Below are 22919 nucleotides of genomic sequence, written 5' to 3' on the forward strand. Positions count from 1 at the left end.
GTGTGTATTTGGTCTCGTCACCGTAAGATCTCTTTCCAATTTTGCTATGAGGTTATCCCATGTTTCTTTTTCTGGCATGCTTTTTTTTTTTTTGCTATTGCTCTTTTGTATTAATAATTAATTTATGCTTCTAGTGATTTTTTGTTTAACCATTGTTTACATGCTTCTTTCTTGTCTTTTATTATTGCTTCAATATTTTCATCCCAGTTTCTTATTCCCTTTCTCCTCTTACATTTATTTTTTGTTCCAAAGCATTCTGTTGCTGCATTTATTAATATATTTTTTAAATTATTCCATTCTATCTCTACATCATGATTTTCTTTTATTTGCTCTAAGTTTCCATTTATTCTTTGCAAATAAATGTAGTTGATATTTTTATCAACCAAGAGTTGAACTCTAAAAGATTCCTGGAGATTTCTCTTAGCAATGATTTGGTTCATTTTAAACCATCTTGGTGGTATTCTTAATTTTCCTAGTAAGAAATAATGATTAGATTCTATTTCTACACCTCTAAATACCCAGCTATCTAGTATCATATTTTCCTATTGGCTATTATATAGTATATTATATTTTTTAGGTTTCTTGTTTCCCAAATGAAATTATGGCAATCTTTATGCTTGAAAAAGGTATTAGTAATTTTTAAGTTATTATATATGGAAAAAATCCCTAAGTCTGTATCCATTTCTATTGCATGTTCTTTTGCCATTTATTCTTATATTTGTACTTAGTGGAACGTTCCCTACTCTGGCATCGAAATCTCCCATTATTAACAGATAATCATTTGGATTTATTTTATCTTGTATTTTTTTGTAAATCTAAATAAAAGGCATTATCTTCCTCTGGGATAGAGACACCAATAATAGTCAGGAAGCCAAAGGTTATTTGTAATCTTAGTTCTAGAATTCTCTTGCTCCAGTATTTGTAATGCATGATATTTTTTCTAACTGATTTTTGAACAAAAATAATCACTCCTGCTTTTGCTCTTTCTTCCTTTTTGACTCCATGTAGATATAGATGAAATAATTACATCTATATCTAAGGGTGTCAGATGAAACAAATAATTAGTTTCATCTGACCCTTTGTTTTTTCTTTGTTTGTTATTACTGCTAATTTGTCAAGATCTAAACAAATCTAATAGACTTTTGTCTAGATCTTGATATATTGTGATGGATACTCCCAACATTCCAGATATTCTTGGTTATTTTTATTCTTTTTCCTTTCCCTATCCTGCTGATATCTGTTAACCTGTCTGAGTTGTTTTCCAGAGTGACAGTTCAGTTACATCTTTCCTGAGACCTTGGAGTAAGAAAAGATCCAGCTAGATTGGTTATTGCCCATCTGCAGCCAAGTTTGATGGTGGGGTTCTCACCTTAGGACCTAAGTCTCCCTTTCTCTTGTTTGTACCTGACCAAGTTTCCTACTGGGGGGGGGGGGGGGAGTACCCAATCTTCCACTTGGTTGCTCAGATTCCAGGGTTTACCACATGGAGGTGAGAGGTAGATTGAGGAGGAGAGGATAGGTGATCCTATTTGAGAGGATTATATATTGCACATCCATCCCCTCTGAACCCCATGATTTATTGATAAAGGTCCCATTGAAGCCATTTACTATGAATGGTGACTTAATATAACTCTTGAAGTAGTAAGGTATCTTTAGAATTCAGATGCATGGGCATGATGAATCAAAGTTTTAATAGCCCCCATGTTTCTGACAATGATGAGTGTGCTTGGATGCAGCGTAAAATTTATGTTTTTATCTATTTTTATTTATTTGTTTTGTTGTTTCTTACATTTTAATTTTTAATATTTCTTAGACTGCGCCAGTTTAAAGAAAATCTTGCTCACCTTATATTTAGTCCTCTATACTGAATCAACTGCACTGTCTAACAGAGCTTATCTACACTACGATGTTATTTCCCTCTATCTTAATTTGTGTTCCCCCCCTTATTTTCTTGTTCTAGCCCTTTGTTCCTATCACATGTGTAGCAGACTCTATTGTATGCCCACAGATGCTAGACCCTTCGACACTTCTGTGCATGTCAAAAGAAGGAAAATCCATTCCGATATTAGGGTAATCAATACGTTTCGTAGGATGAGTGTTTATTATTATGCGTCAGAAAATTAGCTTTTCTTTTATGAAAATTCTAGTTCTTAAAGTAGTAACTATTTTGCTTGTACAACAGTTGGAAAATTTACATATAAAGCACTTGATTTCGGGTGTTAGTGAACAATTCATATATCCTTTATTTCTTTCTCCCCTTCAGCATGAGTTGACTATGTAAAAATAATCATATTAAAAAATTCTGAATATTTTTACGTATTAATTATGCTTGTTAGTTTTGTTTTCATACACGCAGTGTCTGCACTTGTGATGTGCTCGTTATAAAAATGTTATATTAGAAGTAAAAAAATTGATATACTTACTAAACTGAATATTTGTGTTACTTATAAGAAAGTTTGTTGTGGTTTAAAAATGTTGAATTTTGTGTTTTGTGAAAGACTTTCTCTTAGCGCTGATGGATACAGCGAGTTAGCCATTTTATTTGCAGTGCATAGTTTCTGACTTTTGTGGAGTGCGCATGCTCCCGGAGAGGATTTGATGAGTGATTGACAGCTGACAAGGAAAGCGTTGCGTATCCAAGTAACGGTTGTAAACAAGAGAGCGTTCGGAAGTTTTTTTAGAACACTGGCCGGTAAATATTCAAGTTGGAAGGAACTTGATTTTTTCTGTGTGTGGCAGTCGGAAGAAATTTTATAGTGTATTCCGAAAAAGGAATAGTGGAAATAATAGGTTTCAAGGAGGAATAAGTAATGAATAAAAGGGAATCTTGAAACTAAGTTTTTTTAAAGTGGAAAAAGTTAAGACTGTCATTTAGTATTGTGAATGAAAGAAGAACTTGTTGCTTACATTCTAAAGTGAATTTTTTTCTTAGAGAAAATATTGATAAGGAAGTTCTATAAGTATTAAGGATGCCTGAAAGTGAATGTTTAGAAAATCTATTGATTAAGAAGATTTATAGGTATTAAGGATGCCTGATCTGATGAGTATTGCTACTAAAAGGAAATTTAGTCAAGAAGGCTTTTATGTGTGTTACATTGATTGATGAAAAGGATCCTGAAAATGAAGTACAGAGCTGTATAACTTCTGAAAAAGAGCCTTAACAGAAAGAGAAAAAGACTATGAACATTTTTTTGTGATTGTGAAAGAAAAAGTGTTTAGTCTTAAGAGTAAGTTTATATTTTTAAATAAGGCCTTGGATCCATATAATCTGTAGTTATAGTTGTGTATTATTGCTAGAAGTGTATATATATTGTTTTAGTTTTATTAAATGTGTTTATTTTGTACTTGGTTTTGAGTCAATGATTAGTTGGATTCTGAAAGAGAGAGTTAAAGTCATTGCACCAATTGGAGTGAACTTTTGTGCAATACAATAACATATAGGAACACTCGGAGTCAAAATAAAAATAATTGTTAGTAAATGAGATTTATATAATAAATCACCTCATAAGTATATAGCATAATTATTAACAAAGGCACAGCCGGTAGACTAAATAGTTAATATAATATACTATATGTATAAAAAAGGAGGGAATATATAAAATATATAAAAAAATAACTATTCTTGGCACATTGCTATACTAGGTTCTATGAAGTGTGGGCATACAATAAATATAATTATCGACGGCTATATACAATTGTGATTTATTCAATCTCTCACATTCTCCAGTCTGACAAATTTATTTGATTTACATTGATTTACAACTGCGCCAGTCAGACTGAATAACAGAGAGCGAGGAATCAAAAAATGGATCAAAGGCAATACCTAGTCAAATTTCTCTTATCCATATAGCAAGTCATGGCAATATCTAATTAACCCACAGGGTCACCATTTTTTCGAGATAGTGCATTGGCAATTATCTGATCAGAATGGTGTTCAACAAAGCATTTATTCTAACTAGAAAAATTGTAATTACATACTAGACAAGTAATGGGGAATAACTGTTTCTCCAAGCATAGCTAACTCCAGAAAATGCACAAATAAAACATATACATTTCTGCCTTCACGCAACTGTAACACACTACTTAGCATTTTACAAATTTAGGACAAACTCTTGCTTAACAAATACATACATATATCTATCTAACAGTCAAACAGTTACATATATCTACAATCCAAGAACATCAGAAAAACTCACAGTTTTTCCTCTTATGAACAGTCCTTTTACTATGAACAAAGTTTCCATCAGAACATCTCGTATCTTTTCCTTATATTTCTTTAACTTGGGCATTTCAGTACTCTATATACCATCGTGGTTGTCCTGGCTCGAGTAGCAAACGATATCCTTCCTTCTCTTTTCTTTCTTTCTCGGCTGGCAGCTGCCTGTTGTTTACACTAGTAGGTAACTGAAGAGATTATGATTCCATCTTCAATGTTTATCCATCAGGAGCTCAGTTCAGTTGGGCTTGAAATCACAGGGAGTGCGGCCTGCTATACTGCAGGATACATCAGTGGATGTACCTTGGGAACTGCCCGGAGAACTTCAGGGAGAAGGACCGTCGACAATACTCTAACAATAAACCATGAGTGTACCCTCAGAGTCAAGAGTTACAAAACTTCCAGCCAGGAACTCCCAATCATCTCCCTCTCTCTCTCTCTCTCTCTCCTTTTTTTCTTGCTTGTCAGCCCCTTAAAGTCCTCATCATTCTTTGTTTCGACTCTGAAGTGTTTGCAATCACCCTCGGGGGAGATGACATCACTCGTGTTCTCTTTTGGTAAAAGTCTTTGTTTTAGGTGTCTAAATGTTCGCATGTTGTTGCGAACTTTTCCTTTTAGATGTGCTTATCTTATTTTTTCTTTAATCTGGCCAGCTTAACATCTTTTTTCTTTCTTTCTTTTTTTTTTTTTTTTTTTTTTTTTTTGCTGACTCACTATACTAAAAGGCATAATCTCTTTCTTCTGGTTTTAAACACTGTATTTACACAGGTAATATTGAATACAGTCTACAAAGTAGTTAATTTATGTAAAAATAAAACAATACATTCTATTCTCTATAATATTTTGATTTGACACCCTCGTAAAACCGAGCTCAATAAGTTAACTAAATTAGCTTATCGTGTGAGATTTTACAGTAACTTTCTGTATATGTTTTCTTGTTGACAAAGAATCAACAGAACTAAGCCCCATCAACAGAACTAATGTAGTTTAAATTATAATTAATGATTTAACACATTTCATATACCAGATAATTCTCATCATTCTCCCAACATCCTGGACCAGAATTTCCTCCCAGTATATTAAAGACACTAGCTCTCATCTTGTCCAAAAGCCTTGTTTGCAGCGTTTCTCAACCTTTCTAAGGCCAAGGACCAGTAAAATGCTCAAAACATTCTGCGGACCACTAAGTTACAGAGGCATAGCTGGGGGAGGGGTAATCTGCCCCAGGCAGCACTTTGGCGTTTAAGAAATCTTGCCTTACTGTCTATAAAACAGTAACTGAGTGGTGAAAGAGACTTTGACAATGTCAGTGACGATTTTGCAACAGAAAAGCAAGAAAAATAACATTTTAGAATGTTGGAATTAAAGTCTTACTTCAAAAATAAACAAAGTGTTTTCAATTTATTTCCCTATATCATTTTGACTTTTCATAATTTTTTTTAAAAACCTAAGTAGGAATTACCAACATTTCAAAAAAACTGTGCTATTTATAACATAATAAATCTAAAAGCATGTTTTGAATACATATGGAAACAATTAAATTGGAAGTAAACAATTAAAAGTATCATCATTAAACAAAGGTTTTAACTTTTATTAAACAAATAAATTGGATTTCTGCTCAGGACATAGACTGGTTATTACTAACACCATGTTCCAACATAAAAATGTGCACAAATTCACATGGAGAGAAGAGGCTAGGAATAAGAAAAGTCTCATTGACTATGTTATTGTTGATAGTGATGTTTTCTCCCTGGTGCAGGACACCAGAGTGTACAGAGGATTTGAAATTGGAAGTGATCACTATTTAGTCTTGAGCAGGATAAAATTGAATTTCATATTGAAAAGAATAACATGTAAGAAAGTTTTAAAGCGAATAAAAGTTGAGCAGCTCTCAGATGTAAACTGTAGACTAAAATACAGAAATATTATTGAAAAGAAAATGAAAGAGTTTGAGAACAGGAATCAAACCTTGGAGATTCATTGAAAGTTTATGCATAACCCTTATGCAATTCCCTTAATGCATAACATTAGACATATCTGCAAGGAGATGTGTTTTGCATTATAGGAGATACTGAGATAGGAGTGTTGGTAGCTTTCTCCACCTTTGCAACGAGTTGCCCTGGTGTGGTATCACCTTACCCTAGTCCTGAAGATACTTCAGGCGCAAACTTTGTTTGCTCACACTTGGATAAAGGATTAAACTAATTTTATTATACTCTAACCAAGTGAAAAATAAACTTTCAACAACCTTCTCTAAATCCAGAGTAATTTATTAAAAAAGGGTGGCACACCGTTTGGCAACTCCTATAGGTAGAGATGACCTGCGAATGCTTCTGCCTGGTATTTCCACTAGGGCCTGGCTCCCACTGAAGAGACCTCAATAAAAGTTGAAACTAGTCTGGGTAGTGGCCCTTCCCTTAATGCATAACATTAGACATATCCGCAAGGAGATGTGTTTTGCATTATAGGAGATACTGAGATAGGAGTGTTGGTAGCTTTCTCCACCTTTGCAACGAGTTGCCCTGGTGTGGTATCACCTTACCCTAGTCCTGAAGATACTTCAGGTGCAAACTTTGTTTGCTCACACTTGGATAAAGGATTAAACTAATTTTATTATACTCTAACCAAGTGAAAAATAAACTTTCAACAACCTTCTCTAAATCCAGAGTAATTTATTAAAAAAGGGTGGCACACCGTTTGGCAACTCCTATAGGTAGAGATGACCTGCGAATGCTTCTGCCTGGTATTTCCACTAGGGCCTGGCTCCCACTGAAGAGACCTCAATAAAGGTCGAAACTAGTCTGGGTAGTGGCCCTTCCCTTAATGCATAACATTAGACATATCCGCAAGGAGATGTGTTTTGCATTATAGGAGATACTGAGATAGGAGTGTTGGTAGCTTTCTCCACCTTTGCAACGAGTTGCCCTGGTGTGGTATCACCTTACCCTAGTCCTGAAGATACTTCAGGCGCAAACTTTGTTTGCTCACACTTGGATAAAGGATTAAACTAATTTTATTATACTTGGAGATTATACTTCAGGAAACTCTGAAGGAAACATTGATTGATTCTGCCAGAGAGGCATGTGGTGAGGTTGTGTGCAAAGATAAAAAAATCAGAACTCCCTGGTGGACACAGGAAGTTAAAGAGGCAGTGAAGGAAAAGAAGAAAGCATACCAAAAGTTCCTGTCAAATAAGTCAGCTTTTGCTCTTAGAGAATATAGAGACAAATGCAAGAATGCTAAACACTGTGTAAAACTAGCTAAACAAAAGTCATGGGAGGACTTTGGCAAGAATATAGAAAATAAATATCAAGAAGGTGGCAAAATATTCTGGAGGTTGTTGAAGAAGCTTAGGAATGGAGGAAAGAGTGCTGTAAAAGGAATTAGAGATGATAAAGGTGAAATGAAAACAGGAGAAAAAGATATCCTTGAAGTATGGAGTAATTACTTTGAAAAACTGCTAAATGAAACAAGCAGTGATGACAGCACAGTGATAAAAAACACTGACCAGGCATGCAGTCAGGAATACATATCCATACTTGAAGTAGAAAAAGCCATCAAAGGCTTGAAATGTGGAAAGGCAGCAGGAGTAGATGATATTCGACCAGAAATGCTGAAGTATGGTGGTATAAGAGTCTTACAGTGGCTGCACTGCATAGTTCAGAAAGCCTGGACAGAGGGACGAATTCCCGATGATTGGTGTAGAGCTCTCATAGTACCCATATATAAAAAGGGAAATAAAACTGAATGTGAGAATTACAGAGGTATTTCCCTACTGAGTGTTCCTGGCAAGATCTATGCAAGTATACTTGAGAAACGGTTGAGAAGAATTGTGGAAGAAAAGCTTGGTGAAGAACAAGCTGGATTCAGGCCAAATAGAGGCTGTCAGGATCAGATCTTCACTTTACGACAAATAGTCGAGAAAGCATGGGAATATAACAAAGATCTGTATTTAAGTTTTGTCGATTTGGAAAAGGCATATGACAAGGTGCCAAGAGAGAAGCTATTCAATACGCTGCAGTTATATGGTGTCAATGGGGCATTATATCAAGCAATACTTAGTCTTTATTTGAGTTGTGAGTCAGCAGTTAGAATTGAAGGAAGTACAGGAAGATGGTTTAATGTTAAATCTGGTGTGAGACAAGGATGTACATTATCCCCTCTGTTATTCATTATCTATATGGATCACATTATGAAGGAATGTGGTATTAAACCTGATATCAAAATTGGAGATGTTAATGTCAGCTCTTTGCTTTATGCGGATGACGTTATACTTCTAAATAAATCCGCTACAAGTCTGCAAGATTCTCTGACTAAATTGAATAGCTGTTGTAATAGATATGGTATGAAGGTCAGCAATAAAAAGACAAAGACAATGAAAATAGGCAGAATCATTGAAAATGTCAACTGTGTTGTGAATGGAGAACCTGTGGAACAAGTAAAACATTTCAGCTACTTAGGCACAATTTTTACTGAAGATGGTAAACTAAATATAGAAATAGACAACAGAATCAGCAGAGCTGGTATCGTGGGAAGTCAATTGAATAAATTCATATGGAATAAGAAAGAAATTAGTCGGAACACTAAATTAGCTGTATACAAGACTGTGTTCAAACCAATTTTAACTTATGGATCTGAGAGCTGGGTCAGAAGTAAAACACTTGACCAAAGACTAGAGACCGCAGATATGAGAGTCCTGAGAAAGATTAGAGGCGTGAACAGATGGCATCAATGGCAATATCATATTAAAAATGAGGATATTAGGAAAGAACTTGACATTGTCAGCATCCAGGAATGCGTTAGCAGAGCTAATCTCAGATGGTATGGTCACTTAAATAGAATGGGAGAGGAAAGATTAGCAAAACAAGTGTTCTCTGCCAGGTTGGCAGGAAAACGACCCAGAGGAAGACCAAGATATAGGTGGATTGATATGGTACAAAGTGCCTTAGACGATAGAAATATAAGATCTGATAATGTTGGAGTCTTGACAAGTAACAGACTGATTTGGAGGAAAATTGTAGATAGGAAGTTAGTAATGATGTAATTTTTTCATGTAGTACTGTCATATCCTGTACACCCCTTGAGGGTACATGGCAGGAATTTGATGATGATGATGATAAACAAATAAATAATATGATCTAATTATGTTACTACTTACTTTTAATGAGATGGTTGAGCTTCTCGGTCCTTGCAGAGTTGCTGGATATCTGCCTCAATATTAGTCAAATTCAGTCAAAGGTCAGCACACACACGAAGACGATTTCTGCATTTTGTTTTTATTTGAAGGAGTGATGAAAATCCTTTCTCACAAAGACAGGTTGTAGAGAACTGCATGACAATTTTCAATGCTTCTTAAGATAATTCGGGAAATTCACTTCTCACTGAAGGTGAGATCCAAAATCGAGCCAAACCAAGATCATGGAATTGCATTTTAAGTCCACTGTCACTTGAAAGCTCAATTAACTGTTCTTTTTTCGATAACGAAAGGTCGTTCTCATGACTGCAAGCCTGAAATGGATCACCAACCCACAGAAATTTCTTATACAAGTTATTCGGAAAATATATTTCAAAATTCCGTTTCAGATTTTTGAGGCGGTCACAAACCTTTTCCAGAAACTCAGAATCAACAAAAAGATAATTTTCCACTGAAAAGGATTCCAATGTTGGAAAAGGTGCAAACTGTCTTTTACATAATCAATCCATAAAACCAGTTTTTTCTCGCATTTTGTCATAGGCATCAAGAACAGTTGAAGAATTTCCCTGAAGGGAGAGATTATGTTCATTTAATTTCGAAAAAATGTCTGAAAGATAGGATGGTGTTTATAACCATGCTTCGACAACAAGGAGTGATGCAAAATCAGAATTACGTTCATTTACAAATAATAAAACTTTGTGCATTAATTGAAATAACCTTGTTAGTACTTTGCCCTCGGAAAGCCAGCGAATTTCAGAATGAAACAAAAGTTGTATATATTCACTACCTGTTTCATCGCAGAGTACTGAAAATAACCTGTTATTTAACGGTCGAACTTTAATAAAATTAACTAGCGTTACAGTGTTATATAGCACAGTTTTAAATTCTGGTGGCATTCCTTTGGAGGCTAACGCTTCCCTATGTATGAAACAATGTACCTACCCATTTCAAATCCAGAACTACTTCCTTGACCATAGAAACAACCCCACTATGCCTGCCTGTAAGGACATGAGCTCCATCCGAACAGAAGCCTATATATTTTTCCCACTGGATCCCTTTGTGTATTATGTAATTATTGAGTGTGAAATATTTCTTCTCCAGTTGTTTGGGATGGCAAAGTTCTACAAAACAGAATATCATGAATGTTGTTATCATGAGCATATCTTACGTAGCATATTAACTGCGCATCACTTGTAACATCAGTAGTCTCGTCTATTTGTAACGCATAATAAGGGCTTTTCTTAACTCTTTCAATTAACTGAGATTCTAAGACACCTGCCATATCATTAATTCTGTGACCAACAGTGTCATTTGAAGGAGGAATCAAATCAACATCTTTTAGTAACTTGTTGCCAAACATCGTTTTTACCACATCTTTTATAGTTGGAAACAGCAAATTTTCCCTGATAGAATGAGGTTTCCCTGTTTTTGCTACGTGCAAACTTAAGAGATAGGATGCTTCCAGTGCCTTGCTATTAATGGAACCCATGGCTGAAATTATATCTTTCCCATGATTTAATGTCCCTAAGCGTCGCTGAAAAAATTCAACTGGTTTATTTTTCACATCACAAAGTTTCTAAATGTCGGAGTTTTGCAGGTTTCATGCACTCGTTCGACAACACTTCATAACACAAAACACACTGAGGTTTCTGTTCACTTTCATCTCCACACCAAGTAAACCTGAATTCCAAATATGAACTGTTATATTTCCTGCTGTATTTTTTTCTTTAAACTCCTTGTTTCTTCTTCTTTAATAGTATCAGATTTACTCACTGTTACAATACTTGTATCACAATTAGAGTTAGCATCACCTGTTTCATTTGCCCTTCTTTTCAAAGTCCTAGTTCTAAGCCACTTTTCCATTATTAAAAAATGTTTCCGAAAAATATATAAATATATAATGCTGGGATTAACTCAGGATACACTTTGTCCAAGTATCACTTAGCACTTCTCAAGATATACTGAGCCTTGGTTGAAGGAGGGGAACCTTCAATAATAAATATTAATAAACAACAAGCCATTGGTTGAAATGTGGATAACACATGTTCACTTCAAATCTGACAAAACAGCAAGGGAAGGTGAAAGCAATAAAACTATATTATTGTTCACTTCACCCCTCTTTTATTATTGTCATTCTGCTGCTACAAATTTAGCAGCAGAATGACGAATAATAAAAAGGGTGAAGTGAACAACAATATATATAGCTTTATGCTTCCGCCTTTGAACATTCTGATGATATTTGTTGTTGTTTTTTAAGTCTCCATTTGATTTCAATAATTTTTACTTACTTATTCAATTTTAATTTGTTTAGATAATTAAAAATATATATTTATTTAATTAATTTAAGCCTGCCTTCAGACCACCTGTCCCATCGTTGCAGACCACAGGTTGAGGAAACACTGTTCTAAGGCATTTCTTACTGCATCAATCTGAGATCTTGGTCTTCCTCTGGTTCTTTTTCCTGCTACCATATCACAAATTATCCACAGGTAATGTAGTTTAAATTATAATTAATGATTTAACACATTTCATATACCAGATAATTCTCATCATTCTCCCAACATCCTGGACCTTTCCTTAACCAGAATTTCCTCCCAGTATATTAGAGACACTAGCTCTCCTCTTGACAGCTCCAATCTTGTCCAAAAGCCCTTGTTCATATTGCCTTTTCTACAACTCAACCCTTTTCCCAGCAAATCTCAGACTTATGTTCTATGGTATAATAATGATGTCAATTAGAATAACCCCTGTGACTTCTATGCCTCTTTAGATCAGAAAGCAAAAACATTAATCAACTGCATGCTTGATTATTGTTTTTGCTCTCCACCAGCTCCTACAAAATAGATAAAATAATATTTGCTGGAATGAGGGCTTTTTTCCACTTAAAACCACTATCCAAGACTTAGATCTTCAAACAAGTGTGACAAAGCAGTCAAGATAAAAATTCAGCATATATTCAACAGCTCGAGTCAAAAGCCTAATTTCTAATCTAGCCTATACTGCAAACCATAATCATAAAAAAAAAAAACATAAACAAATTGAAAACCTAATCTGTAAGAGCCAAATGCAAGAAACGTTCAAGTGCAATGGGGAATGAAGGTCCTAATTTCTAGCAAGTATTTCAGTTATTTGGATGGAGCAGATGTTTGCATCAGGAGAGCAAAACAGTAATCAAGCATGCAGTTGATTAATATTTTTGCTTTTGGATCCAAAAAAAGGCACAGAAATTGCAGTGGTCATTCTAATTGCCATCATTGTTGTGACATAGAACAAGGCTGAGACTGGCTGGGAAAAGGCTTGAGTTGTAGAAAAGGAAATATAGACTAGGCTTTTGGACAAGATTGGGGCTGTCAATAGGAGAGCTAGTCTCTAATACACTGAAAGGAAATTCTAAATAAGGAAAGATCCTGGGAGAATGATGAGAATTATCTGGTATATGAAAAAGGTGTATTAAATCATTACATATAAATATCAGTTGGGCCTTATACCTCACTGAAGTTGTTGGGTCCAACCTCCACATTACTTATTTTTTGTTTGTTTTTACACCTCTGCTCTCTCATTCTGGTGGTAAATGGCCTAAAAGATAAAGCAGATATATCTTGGCATCAGCACAAAGTAAATTTTCATCCACTATACCACAAACTTCTCACATTATGCCCCCTCTGATCTTTCACCTCTAGGCAGGAAAAGCCTCATTATTCATGATACTAATAAATTCCCAACTAATGGTATCCCTTCAATTGTGCTGTAGAATGAACATCAATCCTATAAGGCCTATAAAAGTTATCATACTTATCCTTCATTTACCAATCACCATCTGAAAACATCAAGAGTCAACTTCTTCACTATCCAGAAACACAACAATTAATGAGTGATCATCAATTTGGATTCCAGTACTCTCATTCCATATCAGACCTCCTAATTAACCTTACCTACCTTTGGACACAAACCATGGAAAAGTTTGGAGAAACTCGCAGGTTATTTGTGATCAAGATATTACATCTGATCAACTCTATCATCAAAGCCTTTTTACTAAGCCCACATTTTATGCACTCCCTCCTGCCCTTTGTGACTGGATTGCCAATTTCTTTGATCAATGAATACCATAAGAAGATTCATCAGATTTCTATATCAATGCAGATTCTTGTGCTTTTGTCCATATTCTTCCTTCTATTCATCAATGATCTTTTCTCACTAACCACAAATACAATCCATAGTTTTGCTATGGAGAGCATTTGGTGTTACTTAGAAAAGCTGACAGTACACTCTATTCCTTTTCTTCATTCAAGAAATCTCATTATCAGTTTCCTGATGTGTACCTTCAAGGGGTGTTCAGGGAAATCATTAAGAAATCTTAAGTGCATAAATGATTTAATCAACGATATTAAAAACAACCATCTTCACTTTCACTCTTAGAAGTAATTGGAAAGCAGTACACGTAAGTGAATAAAAGTGCGGAAGAAAAGAAACGAAAATTAAAGTGTGCACAAGGCGAGATTTAAAAAATAAATCGTCCGTGAATATGAACGTTAAGTGAAACGTTAACGTTTCACTTAACGTTCATCTAGGCATAGCGATCTTTGCATAGTATGCCATTTAACTGCATAAAGCCAATATTTAAATAAAATCACATCAGAACTTACTAGAATTACCTACATCGTGCATACTATTAATAACTTAATATCTAAACGGATAACCAAGACTTACTATACTTAATACAAGTAAATAAATCAATTTGAAAATCACTACAGACAAGCAAAGTAATGTTTCATAATTGCATTCTTGTATAACAATTCCTTTTATTATCAAGAATTGAACCTGAAATCATTTTTGACAGATGCACTATAGTTAATACCAAAATTTTAAATACTATCAAATGCTTGGAAGAAAGTGCTATTTTGAATTGTTTTGCTATTACGGCAATAAAAATATTACAAGCAGTCTGCAGTCTTGAAACAGACTAGTTTAATAAAATTATTAGAAAGAAATGCAGTAGTTACCCACCAGACAAAAGATTGTTTGAAATTTAATTATTCTCAAGTGAAAAAGATAGCCTATCAGAACATGATCTAGTCATTTCTCAGAAGAAAAATCTTGCTCCCCTTCTCCTAGTTGACTACTGCATCTAGCCCCCTTAGCTTCCAGAAAACTTGATATTCTTTTTCACTCAAAACAGTACTTCTCTTATATATGACTCCTAACACTTTATAAATCACAAATTTGGCCAACTTTAGAACAATTCTTTCACATTTGGGGTAGTATGCTCACAAAATCATTCTAAGAATGCTTGATTTTATCTAGAAGAGGACATTCTGCTTAACAGATGACCCCCCCATCATCTCACAGACTACTTCTGACTTCTTTGTCATAGATGCTCTTTCTGCACTGTCTTTTCTGTATGTTTACACAAGGACTGCTTCACTGAAATAACCATCACCTTTCCTCTGATCATGTAAGAACATGAGCTGCTGCTGGTCAACTTCCATATCCAGTTCAGTTCCAAACATATTGAGTCAACTCTTCATTCTTTTCATTCATTTCATCTACCTTCTTTGGAGATGTTTCTATGGTATTTTCTCCAATGAATAAAATCCCAGCTCATCAAGAAATGCATTAACAGAGTGTTGTTTTTTTATCCCTTAACTACTTGACCATGCATGACACTGTTGTGCTTTAAGTCTTGTGACTTCACAGGTTTGGAGTTGACATATGTATATGTTAAAAAGGCATGTACGAGTTACTTGTAAAATGTCATTAGATAACATGCACTAGTGTGACATTTTGGATGTTAGTGTACTGAGTTAGGAACTATTAGCACAAAGTATTATGCGATGATCATTGAAGTAACTAACAGTAATTGCATGTGTATATAAAAATAGCGTGTAAATGTATTTTTTGTAATATGCTATGAAATTAGTTACTTCAAGACAAATAATCTTATCAAGAATACCATGTAGCATACTGCTACAATGAGTCGAAATTGTAAATGAACTTACAGTTTCTAACCAATAGTTATCAAGATCTGTCACTCTCTGAGGCCGAGATATGTTTAGCAGCCATCGTCCACCACGTTTGTTATGCTCATCTTCCCACATAGGCTTAATATTGTTCTAAAAAAACATAGTTATTTAGTTAAACAGAATAAATAAGTATAAGGGGGATGGGAAAGTAATCAATTTTTTGAACTACATTTTTAATATACATTTTATTAAAGAAAAAATTAATATTATTCAATTATATAATTGCCATCATTAATTATAACCTTATTCCGACGATCTACTAAGTTTATAATTCCTTTTTTGAAAAAAGTTTTTTCTTTGGAGGCAAAAAATGATATCAAACTCCTTTGGACATCATCTTGCAAACGGAAGGTTTTATTTCTTATGCTGTGGTCTAAGGACCTGAATAAGTGATAGTCACTAGGGGCAATATCCAGCGAATATGGAGGATGTAGTAGAAGTTCCCATCCTAACTGCTTAATTTTTTCTTGAATCATTCTTGCAGAATGTGGTTTTGCATTATCTTGCTGCAAAATTACCCCTTTTCGAATGATAAGCGCAGGACGTTTGATTAACAATGCTTGATGTAGTCACTCTAATTATTCACAGTAGATGGCTGCTGTAATAGTCTTACCTTGTTCCATGAGTTCGTAATCAATAATTCCATGAATATTCCACCAAATGCACAACAGAACCTTTTGTGGATGAAGTCCGTCTTTAGGTGTTGGAATTGGAGTTTGATTTGGAGAAAGCCACTGTTTTTTGCATTTATTATTCTTATACAGCACCCATTTTTCGTCATCACTTACGACTTGTTCCAAAAAGGGGTCATTTTGTTGTCTGGTCAACAATGAATTGCAAATCACCCATCTCTGTGCTTTATTGTTTTCTGACAGTTCATGCGTTACCCATACACCCTGTTTAAAAATCTTGTCACTCTTATGTAAGTGCTCTTGGACAGTTGACCATGATGAATTAAGTTTCTCTGCTAATTCTTATATGGTTTGTTTTGGATCTGATTCACCGAGAGTCTTAAGAGCATCGTCATCTAGAGTAAGAGGTCTTCCAGATCGAGGACAATCAGAGAGATCAAAATTTTTTTCTGCAAATCTCCTAAACCAGCACTTCCCAAACTGTGGGCCGCAGCCCCCTTGGGGGCCGTAGGTTTTGTTGAGGGGGGCCATGAAATAATGAAAACAAATTTAAAATGTTTTAAGACTAAGTATTTTTTATTTATTTTAAAAGAAACGCATTTAACTTTTATTATTTTTTTTTTGTTATTTTTTATATTTTAATGGAAAAATTTACACATTGGTGTTGGTTCACAAACTTTGCTTCCTGCGTATTTCGGCGGTTAACGAATATTAGTAAATATTGCTTATTCATATGTTTCATTTCAAAGCAGTGGTTAATTGTATTTACTTCGAATGCTCTCCAGGGAAACTCCAAATCTTTCTGTCCTTTTCATAACGCATTCGTAATCAGGGACTGTTGATATTGACTTTAAATACATATCAAAACTCATTTTATATTATCACTGTCATCCGAGCTAGTTTTCTGTTACCAATAAAAGTTTCGCATATACTTCACACATGAAAAAAAGCTTAAACAAGTTCATGTGGGGATATAGTAACTCGCTTGCAGTGGTAAACAACACGCTCTCCCTAAGAGCCACTATACTGCAGAGGCAATAAAAATAAGTACTTTTATTATGCCAGTGAATAAGGTATGAGGAGTCTGTGTAATATATTTCTCAACAAATAGTGCAATTAGAGACAACTGGGATAAAAACACACTAATTAATGAATCACATGTCCCCTTATACAGAAACTATGCTGTATAGACTGAAACAAAACCATATGTTGCATGGGCAAACACAGTATCTAACTAAAAACTATTGTTATTAATTAGATGTGAGTTCGATTTCCCAAGGCAGCAATAAAATTCAACCGAACGTATTAAAATTCGTAAAAGTGTTAAAACTAAGTAATATATATATATATATAAATAATGAATGTTATGGCAGTTTCACATATGGAATTCGGTTGAAGAGAGTTAGCATTTCAACTCAATTGTCAGCTATGCTTTTATCTTTCGGTTGCGCGATCTTTTGTTAATACCGCACCAATCATATGCACATTTTAATAAACAGACTGCCTTTGCTGTCTGTTTCGCGTTAGGCTTAATTACCGTAAAAGGAGAAAAGTCACAAAAGTGAAAAATGTTCCTAGTCCGGGGGATTCCCTTATTCAGGTAATATTCACTAATTTCATGTTATCAGTCTGTGGTGTGCCAGTATTGGTAAGTGGTGATATTATTTAATCTATTCTACGTTAAAAAATTTAACCCTGAGATGGATAAGTGGTTGGTAAAAAATAAAAAAAAAATAAAAAAATCCCACGAACAATCAGAAGAAGCAGAAACAGACTAAAAAAAAAAAAAAGGACAGTATTTTACCAGAACAGCCCGCATCGTCTTCAGAACCAAACGGTAAGAAGCAAAAAAATGTAATATATGCATTTGATTTTTGCAATATTCGCTGTGTATGTTTTGTATTGAATATAAATACAATAAATATTATAATAATATATCTCTATTACGATTTTTTTTCGAGGAGGGCTGTGAAATATTTTAATTTTTGCAAAGGGGGGGCCCCCTGACATCCAGAAGTTTGGGAAGCACTGTCCTAAACCATCGGTGACATTTGTTAATCTTCAATACGTGTCCATAATTGAGCAACTGATTTTGGTAACCTCGGTAGCATTCCTTCCTTGGTGAAACAAAAACACCATACAATGACGTAAATGCTGCTCTTCAACTTTAAAGTCCGCCATATTAAAAAAAAATAATCTGAAATATAAAAAAAAAAAAGATTTTTTAAATAAAAAAGTAATTCTAATATTTAAATAAAAATCTAAATTAATAATTTATATGTTATTTAAAAAATAATACAATCGACTAAAAATGAAATATTAAAAATAATTGATTACTTTCCGGTCCCCCTAATACAACTTATTCACTAGAACAGAATGAATAGGAATTTCTTTGTATTTATCTAATTTAAGCAGTATGCAAATATTTCTGATGCTTTAGCAAATACACTAAAATAAACCATTGGTTAAATATATTTAATATAAAACTGACACTGGTCAGTTTTAATATAAAATAAGTTTTAATCTTATATAAGAATATTAAAATGACTTGCTGTTATGGTATCAGATTTTGTAATTTATTAATTACTAACACATAAGAATCTTATTAAAGCTTTCTTGAATGAAAGTGTTATGTCACACTATTTACTAGCAAACTGTAAGAATAATGCATGTTTATAAATTTTATTTACCAATTTTTTTTTTAATTCTGTTTTTCTTGGACAAAATTGAATAACTGTTTATATTTTAACATTTCCAAGTAACTAATTTATGCTAAGTAGAGTTACACAATAAAATGAAATAACTAATATATATCACCTCTCACATGACAGATTGCAAATCTCACAGCACAACAGTGCCATTTATGTGTGGGCTGGTGAACCGTGAGAAAGAAAGAATCTGTTGATGTGTTTCTTAAACAAATGGAGGTTGTAGTCTTCAGGAAAAACAGCATGGAGAAATCTGTTCCAAAGAACAGAGGTAGATGGAATGAAAGATGAAAATGAAAAAGTTGTTTTGATAAGTTTAATGGTGAATTGAATTGTATTCTGGATAGCAGCAAGACTTAAGGTTTTTTGTGCACCACCTCCACATGTGAAACTAGCATTCTGAGGTTGTGTGGATTTAGAATTTATATAGTATTAGGAATTCTACAGGCACAAAGAAATTGAATGGAAAAGGGCACCAAGTTTTTTTGGAGGGTGAAGAGGCTGTGGATGTGATATGTTTCTTCCAAGATGAAAGCCCAAGAGAAATCTGATATTCAATGGAGATAAATATTATCTAAAGTAAAGGAGATAAGTTGCAAAGTGTCATTGCAAACAATGACAAGAGAGTATGGTTTGGTAATATTGCAAGTTCAGACTATCTTCACCACACCAGAGAATGGACTATCATTAACTTAACAACCATTATGGAAGATATAGAAACTTGACTCATTTAATTAAGTACACCAAGGCTTATTGAATGAAACAAAGGAATGGCATATACTGCCATCAGCAAAACTGCAGACAGCATTTCAGTTTAGTGAGAGAAGATCGGTAAATGTAAACTGATAAGGATGTACATGTTGTAAAACTAATAATGATATGCATTCCTATTCAAATACAGAGATCACGTTATGCAATTTAAGCTGTAATCTCTGACCTATGTAACCTGAAATAATCAAAATTTCAGTTAACCAGTCCCTGAATGGATTGACATGAGAAATACCTTTGGAATAGTGCTATCATAAGAGAATCCAAATGTCATCATAGCTTGGTAACTATCATATAAATGACCGGAGACAACATGAATTGGATAGTGAAAAGTTTGAAATTAATGTTAGCGACTAGATATGATAATGCAGGGTTGAGCAAATGTCAGTGATAATGAATGAAATAATAGAAAAAATGTATAGGATTCGATATCTGCATTTGATGACAAAAGAGAAAAATTGTGATAACTCAAAAACTATGACGAATTTTTATGCAATTTGGTGAAAAGCTGTATAATATGAGATGTGATGTGAAAGAAATATCCATAAAAATTGTAAGTACATAGCATATAGACTACTTTTGTGAAGCCTTCTGCACAGAGTGGAAGAAGATATCAATGTTCCTGCAGCTGATACAAGGTCAGATGTAACTGATTTGAAGTAGAACTATTCTGATGAGTAGATAATCAGAGATATTGGTCATCCACTGTGGTTGTAGGTGGTGGCTTTCTTTCATTGTATCTGTGGACCACAATACAGTGGTCCACACAGGACAACTCGCATGCAACCATCTGGCTAACTCTGCCTGATTTTGGCCATCATCTATTCTTACAATGGCTCACTACATCAGTTAAATTATGTCTTGCAGCCATATCCAATAGGAAAAAGAAAACCAGGACGTCCTCTTAAATGATTCAACGATGACTTCTAGGCCGGAACAGGCCATACTAGGCCTAAATCCTTGATACGTATGATGATGATGATGATGAGCCATATCCAAGAATTCTGCTATCACAAAATGTCCTGTTCTCACTCCACCTCACACATAAAACAGAAACCACTCTGAAATGCCCACTTTTATGCTAATGCTCATTTGCATATACTGCTGATAGTGCACTCATTAGTATATAACCGGACTCAGTTACTTTTTACATAACATACCTGACTTTGGTATGTCCCCCCCCCCCCAAAAAAAAAGTATCGCAATTTTTCTCTTTGTTTCTTAATTTGTGAAAGCCAGTATATTTAAGATGCTGAAAGGTATTTATTTACTAGACTGACACTTCTGCCTTTCTGAGGAAAAGCAGCAAGGACAAGAAACCGAGTCAAGGATTAAACGAGAGTATAATTTCTTGTCAAGTATAATACAGATTAACTTTTCAGTTTTGGTTCAAAATCTCATACTCATGTTTTGTCTGTGGCAAGAATTCAGTTCAAAAACTGTTTGAAATTCAAAATTTTTACAATCTTTTCAAAATCAGCTTGGTCTTTTGTCTGGTGTTGGACCCATCCACTTGGCAGCAACTTTTCTCATGATCAAAATTTCGATCAGAATTCTGAAAACAGATATGACTGAGATGTTTACTTTGTTTACAATTCATCACATTTTGCACTGATTTTCTTACAGCAGTCTGTTGATGACAGCTAATGACATTAATTTGTAGTCATCAATTGCATGACTTTTTGGATTATCTTTAATGCCAGTCTGACCAACATGGAAGCAAGATGCCCACTGTAACACTGTGTTGTAATCCTTAACACTGCCACCACAAATTGCATATAAAGCATTCTGAATTTCATTGGATTTTTTTCCATGTAAGGTTTCAATGTTGATGTATAAATGCTTGTTACTATGTGATACCTAAGCTGAATTAGATTCTTCTGCCATTTTGAAGTCATATTTCATGGAACAAGAAAACCACAGAGAAAATAAGCAATGTCATTTTTATCCAGAGTCTGGCTTGCAACTAATGTGAAGATGGAAACTAGTTATTCCTCAATTAGTCAACCACACTTGAAGGGCAATTTGATAAATGAAGATGCAATGACATGGTGCTAAACCAGAAGTCAGCTGAATCTTAACTCATTCAAGAGTCAATTAACTGAAGGTTCCTTCAAAGGTCACTATGTAATCATCCCAGTGGCCCCATGCAAGTAGTTTGCAGAAATTCTGGGATGATCCTTGCAGCTGTTCAATATATGACGAGAAAAATAATTTCTTTTAAAATCACTTTTGGAAAGGTGAGTATGTCTCTCCCCCCCCCCTCAGAATTTTAGACACTTACCTTAAATAATGCATAATCACAGCCAGCTAGTAATCTACTAGCAACTTCAATGTGGTTATATAATCTGAAAAAAAGTAATTTTCATTAAGTAATGCATGTAATAGAAAACCAAATTAATTTTTCCCCTCTTCATTCAAACCAATTTAACAAAAAAAAAAAAAAAAGAAAGAAAGAAAAAGAAAAAAAAGCTTAATATACACACACATACATAACTTTCTATTAAAACAAACTTATTCCATAAAACTATTTCAGACTGTCTTTAAACTGAATAGCAGTCCATCTTCATGAAACACTTTAGGCCAGAAAAGCAGGCAGCTGGAGTGTGGTGTTACTTTCTTTCAATGCAGTTAAGAGTAGTCAAACAGGTAATGTTGGCTAAGGCTCTGATTCCAGCTCACTCTGAAAACATTTAGAATCAGACATTTACAAGTATGGAGTGAGGAGATGGAGTACTATGGTGAAACATGTAGACCAGCTGCATGGTCATCAATACATACAATGTAGTTATCCAAAATATCAATATATAACAGTTTCTATACAATCCATTATAGGTAGCTATTTTGATGCTGAACAAAGAATAAATTGGCATTATGGGCCTTAACTGATCAAATTGTACTCTACATTGACTGATCATAATGTATCTGAATACCACATATACATTATGATCATAAAACAATCATACATCATGCCAGCTGAGGCACCACCACCAAGTTATACTAAGTAGGCTCTGATTCCAGCTCACTCAGAAAGCATTTAGAATCAGGCATTTACAGGTTTAGAGTGAGGAGATGGAATACTGTGCTGAAAAAAACACACAGACCAGCTCCATGGTCATCAATACAATCATCAAATTCCTTGCATGTATCCTCAAGAGGGGGTATACATGCAGTTAAGAGTAGTCAAACATCTAGTGAAGATGGCATCGATTTTTCTTTCTTAGAACTCTCATATATCAGAAGTTGCCAGTCTTTGATCAGCTGTTTTATTTTTGACCCAGCTCTCAGATCCATAAGTTAAAAATGGGTTGAATTAATTTCTTTCCTATTCCATACAAATTTATTCAGCTAACTTCCTACCATACCAGCTTTAGTAATTCT

At 34.4% G+C, this 22919-nt stretch overlaps 1 protein-coding gene across 1 annotated transcript in view; it reads right to left on the bottom strand.

Annotated features, from left to right (window-relative positions):
• The window catches only part of LOC150110470 (eukaryotic translation initiation factor 4E-like), a 179496-nt gene that overhangs the window by 84494 nt on the left and 72083 nt on the right, over positions 1–22919 (bottom strand). Inside the window, exons 3-4 of the mRNA XM_090393999.1 lie at positions 21823–21886; positions 15407–15520 (exon numbers count right to left, since the gene is read on the bottom strand). Coding sequence (XP_090250125.1) covers positions 15407–15520; positions 21823–21886 — 178 coding nt within the window. The remainder of the gene's footprint in view (positions 1–15406; positions 15521–21822; positions 21887–22919) is intronic.

Source organism: Typopeltis vanoorti, chromosome 1 (genome assembly GCF_054136105.1).
Source record: "Typopeltis vanoorti isolate ZY-2024b chromosome 1, IOZ_Tvanoo_1.0, whole genome shotgun sequence".
NCBI classification, from domain to species: Eukaryota; Metazoa; Arthropoda; class Arachnida; order Uropygi; family Thelyphonidae; genus Typopeltis; species Typopeltis vanoorti.